General features: G+C 54.5%; 3 protein-coding genes across 3 annotated transcripts; all 3 read left to right on the top strand.

Moving 5' to 3' along the window:
- Positions 1–2,514: 2,514 nt before the first annotated feature.
- On the top strand, positions 2,515–4,013 carry LOC309574608 (proto-oncogene Mas-like; the record flags this gene model as incomplete). Its single annotated transcript, XM_082284390.1, has 2 exons — positions 2,515–3,201; positions 3,834–4,013. 2 exons carry the CDS (start codon positions 2,515–2,517, stop codon positions 4,011–4,013), a joined length of 867 nt encoding a protein of 288 aa, XP_082140516.1.
- A 1,302-nt stretch (positions 4,014–5,315) lies between these two features.
- Positions 5,316–12,065, top strand: LOC309574607 (uncharacterized protein). Its single transcript, XM_082284389.1, has 4 exons — positions 5,316–5,610; positions 6,383–7,414; positions 10,327–10,400; positions 10,824–12,065. Exons 2-4 carry the CDS (start codon positions 6,493–6,495, stop codon positions 11,805–11,807), a joined length of 1,980 nt encoding a protein of 659 aa, XP_082140515.1. The 5' UTR covers positions 5,316–5,610; positions 6,383–6,492; the 3' UTR covers positions 11,808–12,065.
- Positions 12,066–14,318: 2,253 nt separating this feature from the next.
- On the top strand, positions 14,319–15,271 carry LOC309574047 (mas-related G-protein coupled receptor member A1-like; the record flags this gene model as incomplete). Its single annotated transcript, XM_082283371.1, has 1 exon — positions 14,319–15,271. The coding sequence occupies one exon, from the start codon at positions 14,319–14,321 to the stop codon at positions 15,237–15,239; it is 921 nt and encodes a 306-aa protein (XP_082139497.1). The 3' UTR covers positions 15,240–15,271.
- Positions 15,272–17,338: the final 2,067 nt, after the last annotated feature.

The following is a 17,338-nucleotide window of genomic DNA, read 5'->3' as shown; positions in this document are numbered from 1 at the left end:
CCTGTCCCTTTACTCCCCGTGGAATGACCCTCAGTGCCTCGGCCCCAGGGAATATACTCTGATGTGCTGATCTTTTTCATTTTGTTATCACCCCTAAATCCAATTTGGATTTATTGCTTGTTTCATTCCAACATGGTAACTCTGACCCCAAAATTTGCTGAATAAACAATACCTGGGTTTTGCTGCAGAGCCTGTCCCTGGTGAACAGTGTCCAAAATGGCTCATTTCCTTAGTTTTTCCCATTCTAAAGCCTCTAGATTGACAGAGCAGGGCAGGTAAATATCTCATACTAGAGCCCTTCCTAAGCCTGGTGCTTTTTTGGGCGCGGGGGAGGTTTTAGCAATGATCCCAGAGCTCTTCCCAGAATGGGAGTTGCTTCTCAGAAGCAACCAGCTGCCTCGCCAGCACTGCCAGCACTGCCAGCGCCACCAGTACCACCAGCATCCCTCTGCTGCTGGAGGGACAATGACCCCTCAGGGAAGTGAAAAGAGGAATGGTAGAAGCCTGTTGAGAGAGGGAAGGCAGTCGGAGAGTGGGATGTTCAGCACACAAGGAATGTTTCTAACCAGGTGGAAATCAGGAGCCATTTGCAAAATTGTTCATGTGGGGCTTCTGACAAAAGCCATTTCCTCTGTAGCAAAAAAACTCCAAGATAAATAACTCCAAGGAAGTGGAGCCCTGACATAGCCAAAGTTGCAATTTCTAACTCCCCATGATTGCACTAACACGAGGACAGGGCACTGTTGGAGAGGGTGAAAGTTTGGTAAGAAAGTTTCACAGGTATGTAGGGTTGGCAGAAAGATCTCTGAATGTAGAAACTGAGGATGAGATAGAAATGAAAGCAAGTTTTGATACAGAGTAAAAGATGTTTTGCTGAAACACTGACCACTGAATAACTGAGAAGGCAAAGGTTAGATATGAGTTGGAAGGAGATTTTTAGGAGTAGGACAAAGGTATGTGACTACAAAGACATGTTTTTCACCAAGTAAGTAAGTCTCAAGAAGAGCATAAGTAAATAGAAAACGTCTTTACCAAAAAGAGAGGTATCGAAGGCCAACAAGAAATGTTGATGTAGCAAGAAGAAAAGAAGTCTGAGAATTTTCCACTGTAAACTTAAATTGTACTTTAATTACTCTTGTGATTGGATAATAATGATGACTATAATATGGTGATGGTAGTACTTATGATAGGCTATAGGCAAATGTAAAGGTATTGTGTATGGTGCTTATTGGTTGTTATGTATTAAGATACTCTGCAAAGAAAGGTATCTAATGCTTTGTAAATCGAACAGAAAAGGGCTTCAGGGATGCCCACAGCTGGAGCTGGCAGCTGTAGGGCTGGCTCTGGATACCCACTCCCTGAGCTGCTGTAACTTCGCCTATGCAATAAACAGCTTTCAAGAGAGCGCCTGAAGTCCAGACATCCTTTGTGAAACTTTCTCCTATAGGCACGGGGAGGAGCTGGTGGGACAGCAGTGGGCACCTCCTGGTGATCTGGGCACTTTCTCCTTCGTGGTCCTGAGCTGGGAGGAGCCGCTTTAGGATGTGGATCCCAAAGGAGCAAGGGGTGCCAGGAAGCGCCGCTGATGGGGACAGAGCCCCTGTGCCTGCTGCTGCCCCACACTGAACAGGTCAGTGGAATGTTCTCCTTCCTCCCTGCCCCACCTTCCTCTCCTCCTGCAGCTGCTCTGTGCCTGCCACCCTCTCCCGGTGACCACAGTGCCCTCCCCAGATCCCCCCTCTTTTCCTGTGCATCCTGTCTGTATCTTAATACCCAAATGAGCCAGAACAAACATTCTAACACAATGGGAAGTGTGAGGAAGCAGGAATTCTTTACCTGTGCAGGACACAGGAGGATCTCTCCTTGTTCTGTGTGTATGGGGAGACTTTACAGCAGGGGTTTTATCCACTAGAAACACACAGAGGCATTCCGGCGTGGTTCTTGTCTGATACATAAACATCCCTTTCCTAGGACTCAGTTCCTTGCATCCACCTCCTCCTGGGAGTCCTTTCATGATCCTGGAGGTTCATCAGGAGGGGTCTCTGGTGCTCGTATTCACTGAGTGCTGCCATATTAAAGGTGACCTCGCCTTGAACTTTTCCTTTGGCCATGCGCTGTTGCTTCTTGTGACAGAACTGCCCCAGAACCACTGCAGGACTCCTGATCTGTTCCTGCACTGGCTCCAGCCTCATTTCTTGCCCTGTGTGCACACATTTAAATCTTTCTTTTTGATCAGTACGTCTTTCAGCAACTTCGAGGAACTGAAAATGTTTATTCTCTATGTTATTTACCAATCCCCTGCCACACAGCCCAACCCTCCCACCTCCCTCTCCCACCCCACCATTCCCACCACCCTCCTCCCCTGCACATCTCACTTCTCTCCACCGAACCCTTCCCGCTGCAGGGAGCTGCTGAGGAGCCGCTTGGTCCATCCCTGGATTCTCCAAGCACTGACTGCCCATCCACTCTGACCACAGCCGGGGCCACATCCCAGCGCCTGCCCAGCGTCCATCCATGGAGGTGAGCTCCGTGTCCCCACCTTCTGCCTCACCCACCGAAGGAGATGATCCCTGTGAGATAGATGTCACCAGCATGGCCATAGACAGTGTGACACTGCCCATCTGCCTCTGTGGGCTGGCTGGGAATGCAGCTGTCCTCTCCCTCACCACTACTCTCTTCTTCCTTAGCCTGGCTGCCACCGACTTCATCTTCCTCCTCTTTGCACTCCCCTCTGCCCTGCTCTTCCTGCTGGAGGACGTGTCCTGCTCTCCTATCATGCCCCTGGTGTGCCTGAGCTTCCTTTTCCAGCTGTCCATGGTCTCCTGCTACTGGGGACTGTTCTTTCCAGCAGTGGGTATCCTGTGGGTCTGCAATGTAATCCTCTGCAAGGTCTGCTGCCGCTGTGACCTTCCTAAGCGCCTGTCGTGGATCCTGATGTTTGCCCTGTTTTGGGCCTTCTTCTGTCTCATCACTGTCATTCCCACGGTGACACTGCTGTGTCCAGCACACGAACAGGAGCACTGTCGGGCGGCCCTCACCTCCGTGCATGCCCTGTACCTCCTCCTTGCTGCACCCATGGTCATTTTCTGCACAATCATCATCATTAAGGCCAAGTGTGGCTCCCAGCAGCAGCAACCCAAGAGGTTCAACATCATCGTCGTCCTCCTTGTGCTCTTTGTTATAAACAGAGTCTGGACTTTTGTGGGTGGAGTAAAAGTCTGCTCATTTATTTAAAAAGAAGAACCAGAAGCAGAGACTCGAGATAAGCCCGAGTCCCACTCGGCGACCCAAAAAAAAAAAAAAAAAAACAAACCAAAAAACAACAGTGCAACGCACAAGACAGTCCATAACACTAAGATTCCTCAGGAAGACCCCATGAGGGGCTGAGCCCCGGAGCCATTTTATAGTCCCTCTGATGTTATGATTGGTGGAGCTCCGCTCCTCCCTCTGATGGCTCGTTGTTAGGGTCCTCATTGGTGATCAGCTCCGTCAGTCTCTGGGGCGTCGAGTGATTGGTTTGCCCCCTAACCAATAATTCCTCAAGATGTTTACATCATAAATTATTAAGTCATCTTAGGAACATTCCAGAACGTTCCCCTCTTTTCTATAGACCCACCACTCTTCCCCCATTGGTGTCACCATCTAGCGACCACATAGCAGCATTACACCCGTACAGTCGCAGTAGTAATCAACTTATTAGCTGTATATAACAAGTAAGTATTAACTTCTTTTAACCAAAAAAACACTTTTAACCATTTATTACACTCTTCACTCTCTTCCTCAGCCTCTGGAATTTCGTGCAGCAGCTCGGTTACATCGCTGTGTCCTCGCAGGTTCTTTTCCTGTTCGCCTGCATCCACAGCACCATCAAACCCTTCATCTACTTCCTGGTGGGGAGCTGCTGGAGCCCCTGCTCCGTGGGGTCCCTCCGTCTCTCGCTCCAGAGGGTCTTTGAGGAACGGAAAGACAAAATTGCCGGCAGCAAGGATACCACCAGGGACACGGGGCTCTGACCCTGTTGATCCCTTCCCCTGCACTTCTGAAGGACCCTGGGACAGTGACTGAGGGTTTCCTTGAATCACCTCACCAATAAATACCCACAGGATCACCCTCTCGCACTGTATTCCTGCAGGAGCAGGGAGCAGGGGCAGTGCCACAGGCGATGTGGGAGGGAAGCTCTGCCGGGAGCACATTGGAGCATGGATTTCCTCCTCCCTCACGGGTCCTAGGACACTGTTCCCCAAACGGATCCTTCCTCACAGGGCTGTCATCCCAAAAATCCCCCTGCCGTGGTTCCTGCATCCCTCTGCAGTGTGATATCAATAAACAGCTCCGTGAAACCTGAGCTGCCTTGGCTCCCTCTGCCAGCGCTCCCCGGCTTCCTCTGGCTCCTGCTGCCAGCCGGGAATGTGGGTGGAGGGAGGGGACACGGCCACGGCTGGTGCTGCCCGGAGCCCCCGTGATGCCGAGTGCCCGGAGCTGGGCTGGCACCGGCACAGGCGGCACGGGCAGGATGGCCCAGGGGCTCAGCACGGCCCCGGCTGCTCCGGGAGTGCCACGGCAAAGATGTGCCTGGTCCCGGCTGGAGCGGGGCAGGAGCGGGGCTGTCGGGGGCAAGGCGGCCCCGGGGGGCTCTGGGCGTGTGCGAGGGGTCAGGAGGGGTCAGGAAGGCTCTGGATGCTGCCGATCCCAAATGTCCGCACTGGAGAGCAGCAGAGCCCGACGGGCAGCGCTTCAAGGTGGGGAGAGGCTGCCGGGCAGGAAACCTGCGGGATGGGATGGCATGGGATGGGATGGGATGGGGATGGGGATGGGGATGGGGATGGGGATGGGGATGGGGCTGGGGATGGGGATGGGGATGGGGATGGGATGGGATTGGGATGGCATGGGGCGAGGATGGAGTGCAGGATGGGGTTGGGGATGGAGAGCAGGAATGAGAATGGGATGGGGATAGGATGGGAAGCAGCTCAGCTGTGCTTCCTTGGGGGAGGTTTTGGCAATGATCCCGGAGCTCTTCCCAGAATGGGAGGTGCTTCTGACAAGCACCCAGCTGCCTCACCAGCACTGCCCAGCACTGCCAGCACTGCCAGCATTCCAGTGCCACCAGCACCACCAGCATCCCTCTGCTGCTGGAGGGACAATGACCCCTCAGGGAAGTGAAACGAGGAATTGTAGGAGCCTGTCGGGAGAGGGAAGGCAGCTGGAGAATGGGACATTCTGCAGGGATGGAGTGTTTCTAATCAGCAGGAAAGGAGGAGCCATTTACAAAATTGTTCATGTGGGGCTTCTAACAAAAGTCACTTCCTCTGTAGCAAAAAAACCCCAAGATAAATAACACCGAGGAAGTGGAGCTCTGACAAAGTCAAAGTCGCATTTTCCAACTCTCCCGTGACCCCACCCAGCCTGAGGGAGCAACACGAGGACAGGGCACGGAGAGGAGCTGGTGGCACAGCAGTGGGCACCTCCTGGTGATCTGGGCACTTTCTCCTTCGTGTTCCTGAGCTGGGAGGAGCCGCTTTAGGATGTGGATCCCAAAGGAGCAAGGGGTGCCAGGAAGCGCCGCTGATCGGGACAGAGCCCCTGTGCCTGCTGCTGCCCCACACTGAACAGGTCAGTGGAATGTTCTCCTTCCTCCCTGCCCCACCTTCCTCTCCTCCTGCAGCTGCTCTGTTCCTGCCACCCTCTCCCGGTGACCGCAGTGCCCTCCCCAGCTCCTCCCTGCTCTTCCATTCTGCATCTTGATACCAAAAGGGGCCTGAATAAACTTTCTAACACAATGGGAAGCAGGAGGAAGCAGGAATTCTTTACCTGTGCAGGACACACAGGAGGATCTCTCCTTGTTCTGTGTGTGTGGGGAGACTTTACAGCAGGGGTTTTACCCATTAGAAACACACAGAGGCATTCTGGCGTGGTTCTTGTCTGATACATAAACATCACTTTCCTAGGACTCATCTCCATGCATCCACCTCCTCCTGGGAGTCCTTTCATGATCCTGGAGGTTCATCAGGAGGGGTCTCTGCTGCTCCTATTCACTGAGTGCTGCCATATTAAAGGTGACCTCGCCTTGAACTTTCCCTTTGGCCATGCGCTGCTGCTTCTTGTGACAGAACTGCCCCAGAACCACTGCAGGCCTCCTGATCTGTTCCTGCACTGCCTCCAGCCTCATTTCTTGCTCTGTGTGCACACATTTAAATACTTTTATCTTTTTCACTAGTTGGTCTTTCAGCAACATCGGGGAACTGAAAATGTTTATTCTCTATGTTATTTATCAACTCCCTGCCAAACAGCCCAACCCTCCCACCTCCCTCTCCCACCCCACCATTCCCACCACCCTCTTCCCCTGCACATCTCACTTCTCTCCACCGAATCCTTCCCACTGCAGGGAGCTGCTGAGGAGCTGCTTGGTCCATCCCTGGATTCTCCAAGCACTGACTGCCCATCCACTCTGACCACAGCCGGGGCCACATCCCAGCGCCTGCCCAGCGTCCATCCATGGAGGTGAGCTCCGTGTCCCCACCTTCTGCCTCACCCACCGAAGGAGATGATTCATGTGAGACAGATGTCACCAACGTGGCCATAGGAGCTGTCACGCTGCTCATTGGCTTCTGTGGCCTGGCAGGGAATGGGGCTGTCCTTTGGCTCCTTGGTTTCTGCATCCGCAGGAGCCCCATCACCATCTACATCCTCAACCTGGCTGTTGTTGACTTTGCCTTCCTCCTCTTTGCAGTCCCCTTTGCTGTGCTTTACCTGCTGGAGGATGTATCCTGCTCCATGATCATGCCCCCGACATACCGGAAGTTGCTTTTCCCGGTGTCAGTGCTCTCCTACATTGTGGGCCTGTACCTGCTGACGGCCATCAGCATCGAGAGGTGCAGGTCCATCCTCTGCCCCCTCCGCTGCCGCTGCCACCGCCCCCAGTGCCTGTCGGTGGTTGTGTGTGCCCTGCTCTGGGCCCTCTCCACCTCCACCATGGCCACAGTGATTTCCGTGTGCCAGTCACAAAAACCCAAGCCCTGCTGGGTGGCTCGCACCTGCATGTACACCCTCAACGCCCTCTTCGTTCCAGCCATGGTCATTTCCAGCACAATTCTCTTCATTAAGGTCAAGTGTGGCTCCCAGCAGCGACAACACAAGAGGTTGGACATTGTTGTCTCCCTCACTGTGCTCGTGTTTGCCCTCCTCGCTCTCCCCCCCACCCTCTGGAATTTCCTGCAAAAACTTGGCTACTCCATTATGTCCTCCCAGGTTGTTTTCCTGCTCACCTGCATCCACAGCACCATCAAACCCTTCATCTATTCCTTGGCTGGGAGGTGCTGGAAGCCCTGCTCTGTGGGGTCCCTCCGGCTCTCCCTCCAGAGGGTCTTTGAGGAGACAGAGGAAAACACGGCCCCCAGCAATCATACTGCCATGGACAGTCTGCTCTGAGCCTGCTGATCCCTCCCACTGCACTGCTGAGGGACCCCAGGACAGTGGCTGAGGTGTTGGGGAAGATGAAACAGGAAAGCCTTATAAATATGATTGCCTGACAAAAGATTTTGGGAATATGAAAACTACAGGCGACATCGAAATGAAAGCCATTTTTGAAATACCAAGTCTTAGTTACTGAACAACTGGAAAACAATGGTATGGCCGACTGAAGGTAATCCCCTCTTGATTGAACAATACCCTCTGCTTGCAGGCAGGTCCAAGGGTCAGAGCAGACCCTACTAGCTCAGCAGAAGGGGTCCAAAGAGTAGTTTTTAGAAGTTAAGATGTAACACTCTATGGTCATATAAGAACTCTTATAGGCTGTATGTAAATGCTATAGGATTTGTATCTTGTATTAGATTGGTTAGTAACAATTAGAATATTCAGTACAGAAGATGATTTATTGTATTGTAACCAGGACTTCAGACACTCTCATCACTACTTCTATTCTCCCACTACTTCTTCTTCTTCACTCTCATTCCTCTCGCTCTCTCTCTCTCTTTACTTACCCGCTTACTCTCTTGCTCTCTTGGGCCTGCTCAGAGCTGCCAGCTGCAGCTCTAAGCAGTGCCCCTGTACCCACGCCCTTTGCAATAAACCGCATGTTCCAAGATCTGACTTCAGAGATCTCTCGTCTCCTGCCGTCTACGCCCGGTCCAGACCACCCACCCAAGCTCCTGCACTGAGGGAATCCTTGAGTCCCCTGATCAATCAATATCCCTGGGATCACCCTCCCTGGGCTGGTGCATCCCCTCACCCTTTCCAGGCCGCACTGGGATCTGAGAAATGCTCCTTAGGCCTCGGCCTTGAGCACCAGCCCCTGGGCTCAGCTCCCCTGGGGCTGGTCAGAAACTCCGTCTGCTCCCAGGAGCTGCTGCTGTCCAACGACCTCCTGGGATTTTAGGAACACCCTTGGACATTGTTTTTCTTGCCTGAATGCCACAAGGTCCCTGCTCTCACCCTTGCACAGAAAGCTGCCGACCCAAAGTGTGGCCAGGGTGAAACATGGCTGTGACTGAAGCCCATCTCTTGGGGCCCTGCATCCAGCGCTCCAAAAGGAGCCCCTTGGAGCTCTCCTGGGCCCAGCAGCGCTGACCAGAACCTCCCTCGCAGCGGGGCCTCTCCCAGCCGGGAACTCTCCCGTTTGCTGCCCTCGGGGCATCCCCGAACGCCGACGGCTCCCGGGCCGATCCCCCACTGCCCGAGGCTCAGCCCCTGGCCCGGTGGGGAGATGCAAAGGCAGCCAGAGAGAGCATTGCTCTGCCTCCGGGGGAATCTCCCACAGGGGGATTTTCACCCCGCACTGACTCTCTCTGTCTGTGCACACACGGCTGCGGCTGCTGTGGCAAGTGGGGCAGAAATGCTGCTCTCTCCGGTGTTTAAGTACCTGAGACATCTCAGTGAGTCAGGCCTGAGGGAAGGTTAAGTCATGAGCTGTAATTTCAGCTAAAAGCTCTTCAGTGTCATCCTTTTGCTAAATTGATAATTTTAAGGGATAAGAGCATGAATGGCTGGGAGAAGAAGCAGAGACACGGCCCAGGATCCTGGGTGGAATGGGGCAGGAGTGGAGCTCTCAGGGGGTGGGGGAGAAAAGGCGATCCCGGAGGGGTCTGGAGGTTGTCAGAGGAGTCTGGAAGGGTCGGAGGGGTCCGGAAGGGTCTGGAGGAGGTCCGAGGGGGTCTGGATGCTGGCGATCCCAAATCGTCCCACTGGAGAACAGCAGAGCCCAACAGGCTCAGAGACGGAGAGCGGCCACCGGCTGGGAAACCTCTGCGATGGGACGGGACGGCACGGGACGGCGTGGAAGTGGGGCGGACATGGGGATGCTGAGCCAAGGTGAGGATTGGATGCGGATAGGATAGGATGAGGAGCAGTTCAAAGGTACTTCCTTGGGTGCAGGGGAGGTTTTGGCAATGATCCCAGAGCTCTTTGCAGAGTGGAAGTTTATTCTTACAGGCACCCAGCTGCCTCACTACCACAGCCAGCACTGCCCAGCACCGCCAGCATTCCAGTGCCACCAGCATCCCTCTGCTGCTGGAGGGACTATGAACCCTCAGGAAAGTGAAACGAGGAATGGTAGAAACCTGTTGGGAGAGGGAAGGCAGTCAGGGAATGGGACATTCTGCAGGGAAAAAGTGTTTCTAACCAAAAGGAAATCAGGAACCATTTGCAAAATTGTTCATGTGGGGCTTCTGATAAAAGCCACTTCATCTGTAGCAAAAAACCCCAAGACAAATAACTCCGGGCAAGTGGAGCCCTGACGTAGCCAAAGTCACAATTTCTGACTCTCCTGTGACTCCACCCAGCCTTGGGGAGCAACACGAGGACAGGGCACGGAGAGGAGCTGGTGGGACAGCAGTGGGCACCTCCTGGTGATCTGGGCACTTTCTCCTTCGTGTTCCTGAGCTGGGAGGAGCCGCTTTAGGATGTGGATCCCAAAGGAGCAAGGGGTGCCAGGAAGCGCCGCTGATCGGGACAGAGCCCCTGTGCCTGCTGCTGCCCCACACTGAACAGGTCAGTGGAATGTTCTCCTTCCTCCCTGCCCCACCTTCCTCTCCTCCTGCAGCTGCTCTGTGCCTGCCACCCTCTCCCAGTGACCGCAGTGCCCTCCCCAGCTCCTCCCTGCCCTGCCCTGCTCTTCAATTCTGCATCTTGATACCAAAAGGGGCCGGAATAAACTTTCTAACACAATAGGAAGTGTGAAGAAGCAGGAATTCTTTACCTGTGCAGGACACACAGGAGGATCTCGCCTTGTTCTGTTTGTGTGGGGGGACTTTACAGCAGGGGTTTTATCTATTAGAAACACACAGAGGCATTCTGGCGTGGTTCTTGTCTGATACATAAACATCCCTTTCCTAGGACTCAGTTCCATGCATCCACCTCCTCCTGGGAGTCCTTTCATGATCCTGGAGGTTCATCAGGAGGGGTCTCTGGTGCTCCTATTCACTGAGTGCTGCCATATTAAAGGTGACCTCGCCTTGAACTTTTCCTTTGGCCATGCGCTGTTGCTTCTTGTGACAGAACTGCCCCAGAACCACTGCAGGCCTCCTGATCTGTTCCTGCACTGCCTCCAGCCACATTTATCATCCTGTGTGCACACTTTTACATACTTTTATCTTTTTGGCCACTTACGCTTTCGGCAACTGCAGGGGAGCTAAAAATGTTTATTCTCTATGTTATATACCAATCCTTTGCTGAACAGCCCAACCCTCCCACCTCCCTCTCCCACCCCACCATTCCCACCACCCTCCTCCCCTGCACATCTCACTTCTCTCCACCGAATCCTTCCCTCTGCAGGGAGCTGCTGAGGAGCCGCTTGGTCCATCCCTGGATTCTCCAAGCACTGACTGCCCATCCACTCTGACCACAGCCGGGGCCACATCCCAGCGCCTGCCCAGCGTCCATCCATGGAGGTGAGCTCCGTGTCCCCACCTTCTGCCTCACCCACCGAAGGAGACGATCTGTGTGAAACAAATGTCACCAACGTGGCCATACACAGTGTCATGCTGCTCATCTGCCTCTGTGGGGTGGCCGGGAACGGGGCTGTGCTCTGGCTCCTCAGCCTGAAAGACTTTGCTTTATTCCTCCTTAGCCTGGCTGTCACTGACTTCCTCTTCCTCCTCTTCGCGCTCCCCTCTGCCCTGCTCTTCCTGCTGGAGGACGTGTCCTGCTCTCCTATCATGCCCCAGGTGTACGTGAGCTTCATTTTCCAGCTCTCCATGGTCTCCTACTACTGGGTGCTGTTCTGGCTGACACTCATAAGCATCCGCCTCTGTGAGCTCTGGTGCTGCTGTAACATTCCCGAGCGCCTGCTGTGGATGCTGTTTCTTGCCCTGTGCTGGGCCTTCTTCGCTCTCTTCACTGTCATTCCCACGGTGACATTCCTGTGCCCATCACAAGAGCCAGAACACTGCCAGGGGACTCTCACCTCCATATTCGCCATCATCCAGTTCCTCTTTGCTGCACCCGTGGTCATCACCCGCACAATCGACATCATTAAAGCCAAGTGTGGCTCCCAGCAGCAGAAACCCAAGAGGCGTGACACAGTTATCTTCCTCATTGTGCTCTTCACCCTCTTCCTCAACCTCTGGAATTTCCTGCAGCAGCTCGGCTACATTGCTCTGTCCAGCCAGGTTGTTTTCCTGCTCGCCTGCATCCACAGCACCATCAAACCCTTCATCTACTTCTCAGTGGGGAGTTCCTGGAGGCCCTGCTCTGTGGGGAGGTGCTGGATGCTCTGTACCGTGGGGTCCCTCAGGGAATCCCTCCGGAGGGTCTCCGAGGATCCAGAAGAAAGTACTCCTAGCAGCAATGCTGCTGCCATGGACACGGTGATCTGAGCCTGTTGATCCCTTCCCCTGCACTGCTGAAGGACTCCGGGACAGTGGCTGAGGGATTCTTTGAGCCACCTGATCAATAAATATCCACGGGATCAACCTCCCTGGGCTGGTGTAATCCCGCAGGAGAAAGGAGCAGGGGCAATGCAAAGGGTGATGTGGGAGGGAAGCTCTGCCGGGAGCACATTGGAGCATGGATTTCCTCCTCCCTCACGGGTCCTAGGACACTGTTCCCCAAACGGATCCTTCCTCACAGGGCTGTCATCCCAAAAATCCCCCTGCCATGCTTCCTGCATCCCCCTGCAGTCTGATATTAATAAACAACTCCGTGAAACCTGAGCTGCCTTGGCTCCCTCTGCCAGCGCTCCCCGGCTTCCTCTGGCTCCTGCTGCCAGCCGGGAATGTGGGTGGAGGGATGGGACACGGCCACGGCTGGTGCTGCCCGGAGCCCCCGTGATGCCGAGTGCCCGGAGCTGGGCTGGCACCGGCACAGGCGGCACGGGCAGGATGGCCCAGGGGCTCAGCACGGCCCCGGCTGCTCCGGGAGTGCCACGGCAAAGATGTGCCTGGTCCCGGCTGGAGCGGGGCAGGAGCGGGGCTGTCGGGGGCAAGGCGGCCCCGGGGGGCTCTGGGCGTGTGCGAGGGTTCAGGAGGGGTCAGGAAGGCTCTGGATGCTGCCGATCCCAAATGTCCGCGCTGGAGAGCGGCAGAGCCCGACGGGCAGCGCTTCAAGGTGGGGAGAGGCTGCCGGGCAGGAAACCTGCGGGATGGGATGGGATGGGATGGGATGGGATGGGATGGGATGGGATGGGATGGGATGGGATGGGATGGGATGGGATGGGATGGGGATGGGATGGGATGGGATGGGATGGGATGCGATGGGATGGGATGCGATGCGATGGGATGCGATGCGATGGGATGGGATGGGTTGAGGATGGAGTGCAGGATGGGGTTGGGGATGGAGAGCAGCGATGAGATGGGGATAGGGTGAGGAGCAGCTCAGCTGTGCTTCCTTGGGGAAGGTTTTGGCAATGATCCCGGAGCTCTTCCCAGAATGGGAGGTGCTTCTGAGAAGCGCCCAGCTGCCTCACCAGCACTGCCAGCACTGCCAGCATTCCAGTGCCACCAGCCCCCCCTGCTGCTGGAGGGACCATGACCCCGCAGGGAAGTGAAATGAGGAACAGTAGAAGCCTGTTGGGAGAGGGAAGGCAGTCGGAGAATGGGACATTCTGCAGGGAAGGAGTGTTTCTAACCAGGAGGAATGGAGGAGCCATTTGCAAAATTGTTCATGTGGGGTTTCTGACAAAAGCCATTTCCTCTGTAGCAAAAAACCCCAAGACAAATAACTCCGAGGAAGTGGAGCTCTGACAAAGTCAAAGTCGCATTTTCCAACTCTCCCGTGACCCCACCCAGCCTGAGGGAGCAACACGAGGACAGGGCACGGAGAGGAGCTGGTGGGACAGCAGTGGGCACCTCCTGGTGATCTGGGCACTTTCTCCTTCGTGGTCCTGACCTGGGAGGAGCCGCTTTAGGATGTGGATCCCAAAGGAGCAAGGGGTGCCAGGAAGCGCCGCTGATGGGGACAGAGCCCCTGTGCCTGCTGCTGCCCCACACTGAACAGGTCAGTGGAATGTTCTCCTTCCTCCCTGCCCCACCTTCCTCTCCTCCTGCAGCTGCTCTGTGCCTGCCGCCCTCTCCCGGTGACCGCAGTGCCCTCCCCAGCTCCTCCCTGCCCTGCCCTGCTCTTCAATTCTGCATCTTGATACCAAAAGGGGCCGGAATAAACTTTCTAACACAATGGGAAGCAGGAGGAAGCAGGAATTCTTTACCTGTGCAGGACACACAGGAGGATCTCTCCTTGTTCTCTGTGTGTGGGGAGACTTTACAGCAGGGGTTTTATCCACTAGAAACACACAGAGGCATTCCGGCATGGTTCTTGTCTGATACATAAACATCCCTTTCCTAGGACTCAGTTCCATGCATCCACCTCCTCCTGGGAGTCCTTTCATGATCCTGGAGGTTCATCAGGAGGGGTCTCTGGTGCTCCTATTCACTGAGTGCTGCCATATTAAAGGTGACCTCGCCTTGAACTTTTCCTTTGGCCATGCACTGTTGCTTCTTGTGACAGAACTGCCCCAGAACCACTGCAAGCCTCCTGATCTGTTCCTGCACTGCCTCCAGCCACGTTTATCATCCTGTGTGCACACTTTCACATACTTTTATCTTTTTGGCCACTTACGCTTTCGGCAACTGCAGGGAAGCCAGAAATGTTTGTTCTCTATGTTCTTTATCAATCCCCTGCTGCACAGCCCAACCCTCCCACCTCCCTCTCCCACCCCACCATTCCCACCGCCCTCCTCCCCTCCACATCTCACTTCTCTCCACCAAACCCTTCCCGCTGCAGGGAGCTGCTGAGGAGCCGCTTGGTCCATCCCTGGATTCTCCAAGCACTGACTGCCCATCCACTCTGACCACAGCCGGGGCCACATCCCAGCGCCTGCCCAGCGTCCATCCATGGAGGTGAGCTCCGTGTTCCCACCTTCTGCCTCACCCACCAAAGGAGATGATCCGTGTGAGATAGATGTCACCGACGTGGCCATACACAGTGTGACACTGCCCATCTGCCTCTGTGGGCTGGCTGGGAACGGGGCTGTGCTCTGGCTCATGGTCATGAATGGCAGTTCTCTCTTCATCTTTAGCCTGGCTGTCACTGACTTCTTCTTCCTCCTCTTCGCACTCCCCTCCGCCCTGCTCTTCCTGCTGGAGGACGTGTCCTGCTCTCCTATCCTGCCCCTGATGTACGTGAGCTTCCTTTTCCAGCTGTCCATGATGTCCTACTACTGGGGGCTGTTCCGGCTGACATTCATCAGTGCCGTATCAGACATATACAACCTCTGCTGGCTCTGCTGCTGCTGGGAGATACCTGAACGCCTGCTGTGGGTGGTGTACAGGGTCCAGTTCTGGGCCTTCTTCGCTCTCATCACTGCCATTCCCACGGTGACATTCCTGTGCCCATCACACGAGCAGGAGCACTGCCGGCTGGCTCTCATCTCCATGTTCGCTCTCATCCTTCTCGTCTGTGGTGCACCCATGGTCGTTTCCACATCAATCATTTTCATCAAGGCCAAGAGTGGCTCCCAGCAGCAGAAACCCAAGAGGCGTGACATCGTTATCTTCCTCGTTGTGCTCTTCACTCTCCTCCAGAGCCTCTGGAATTTCCTGCAGCAGCTCGGTTACACCAGTGTCTCCAGCCAGGTTCTTTTCCTGCTTGCCTGCATCCACAGCACCATCAAACCCCTAATCTACTTCTTGGCAGTGATATACAAGAGGCCCTGCTCTGTGAGATCCTTCAGGAACTCCCTCAGGAGGTTCTTTGAGGATCCAGAAGAAAATACTCCCAGCAGCTATGATCCTGCCATGGACTTGGTGATCTGAGCCTGTTGATCCCTTGCCCTGCGCTGCTGAAGGACCCCAGGACAGTGACTGAGGGATTCCTTGAGTGACCTCATCAATAAATATCCACGGGATCACCCTCCCTGGGGTGGTTTATTCCTGCAGGAGAAGGGAGCAGGGGCAGTGCCAAGGGCAGTGTGGGAGGGATGCTCTGCAGGGAGCACACTGGAGCATGGATTTCCTCCTCCCTCCCAGCTCCACGTGGCTCCAAGCAGTGCAGCCGGGCTCAGTCCTGCTCCCTGGCTCTATTCCCCATGGAATGACCCTCACTGCCTGGGTTCCAAGGAATAAACTCTTTCTCCTTTAGCTCAGCAGATGAGTTTCATGGCGTTTTGAGGGAGCTCTTTCCCTGGAGAGGGTGGGACAGGTTAAGCCCTGGGGACACAGCCAGCACGGGGCAGCGGTGATTCCCCAAATCTCTGCGGGGCTGGTGCCTCTGGATGGCAGGAGAGGGCTCGGGATGGCACGGAGCATCCTTCCCCTTCTGGCTGGCAGAGCCGGCCCTGCATTCCCGGTGATGGGAAGAGACACCAGGTAGGGCTGCAGAGCTGGGCAGGGACAGCAACATTCCCTTCCTCTTGGAGTGGCAATTTGTCACATCCCTTCATTCCAGAATGAAATCATTCTGAGTAAAGAGCAGGCTCAGAGGTGAACTCCACTGAACTCTTGTGCCTGTGACCAAAACCCGCTGGAAATATGGAAATTGACGTCAGCAGGAGCTTGGACCATTGGATTGCACAGAAATTAGGGGGTTGTGCTGCTGTCCTGCACAACGGGGCCGTCCTCTGGTTGCCCAGCATCCATGTCCAAGGAAGCCCTTCAGCACCTCCATCCTGAACCTGGCCACCCTCAGGAGGAGCTGAACAGCGACTCTGCACAGCAGCTTCAGCCACAATCCCGGTCTCCTAGGTTAGCAAGCTAAGTCTCGGAAGTGTTGTTCTTCTTACAGCTTCCTCTGTGACTTGACAAAACCTATCAGGTGGCCAGTTTGTATATGGACAATTCTTTAAGCCACTTAAAGTTGTGACCGCCTCTGTGATCCACACTTAAGAACAGGAAACCCCGGGCAGAGCTCTCTCTGTCATTTCCGGTGCTGGGACAGGTTGCTGTGGGCTCCGTGTGGGGGCCAGTGGGCCCGGCCCAGAGATGATGGACCTGTTCCACCCGTGGACTCCCTCCTCCTCCCCCCCCCCGACAGCAGGGCTGTGGGCAGCCAGATGGGCTTGGCTCCCCCCCCTCTCCACTTCGATAAGCCACATTCCAGCTGCAAGGCCGAGGTGAGATTAACCCTTTTATTGCTGTGAAGAGCTGAAGAAAACCTGAGGGAAGAGAAAGAGGAGATGCTTAAAGCTGAAATTCTGTTGTGAAGCTATGATATATCAGTGTACCCGTTGTAATTTCATGAAGATATGGGGGGTGGGGTCTTCAACTCGTGAGCAAAAGCACCTGCACTGAGATAGGCAGATGCTGACGCAGCTGTAATTTCATAAGAAGTTTGGACAGGGAGAGATGGACCAGATGAGGACTTTGGCTCCAAATGGGAAAGGAGAAAACCTCAGTTCCTAGAGATGCTCCCAGAGATGGTCCTAAAGATGAAGATGAGGAAGACCCTTTGCTCCCAGGAAAGGAGAAGGGCCTCTGTTCTTAGAGATGAAATGCTCACAGAGATGGGTGAAGAGAACTTTTGTTTCTGAATAGCTCAACCTTAAAATTGTACCCCAAAAACCTTCAAGAGTGGACCCTCGAAAGCAGTTGCAGGAAAAGCTGCAAGTCGGGGGAAGGGACTCACATGTGAGCAGAGAGACTCCTCTTCCTAAATGGACTGAACAATATTTGGAAGTGGGCAGCTGTCTCGTTGTGATAATGTTTCCATAGCACGAGCAAGAAGAGACTTCTCTTTCTAAATGGACTGAACAAGGTTATTATGGAAGTGGCAAACAGACTGAACATCTCAAGGGTTGTCTTTTTACATTGTCAGTGGGAGAAGGGAGGAAGGTGGGGGGAGGAGAGTTCTGAAGGTGTGGTATTTTTTTTCTTTCCCTTCTTTTGGGTCTGTTAATAAACTTCTTTATATTCTTTCA

Source organism: Coloeus monedula (assembly GCF_965178545.1).
Source record: "Coloeus monedula genome assembly, chromosome: 6".
NCBI lineage: Eukaryota > Metazoa > Chordata > Aves > Passeriformes > Corvidae > Coloeus > Coloeus monedula.
Note: the sequence above shows the minus strand (reverse complement) of the source record. Positions and strands in the feature narration are given on the sequence as shown.

Excerpts from the sequence above, each read along its gene's own strand:
- LOC309574607 (XM_082284389.1), top strand. The coding sequence starts at position 6,493 with ATGGAGGTGAGCTCCGTGTCCCCACCTTCTGCCTCACCCACCGAAGGA. Across the intron at positions 7,415-10,326 it reads CAATCATACTGCCATGGACA|GACTCAGTTCCATGCATCCA; the intron begins GTCTGCTCTGAG and ends TCCCTTTCCTAG. Across the intron at positions 10,401-10,823 it reads TTCATCAGGAGGGGTCTCTG|CACTCTGACCACAGCCGGGG; the intron begins GTGCTCCTATTC and ends TGACTGCCCATC.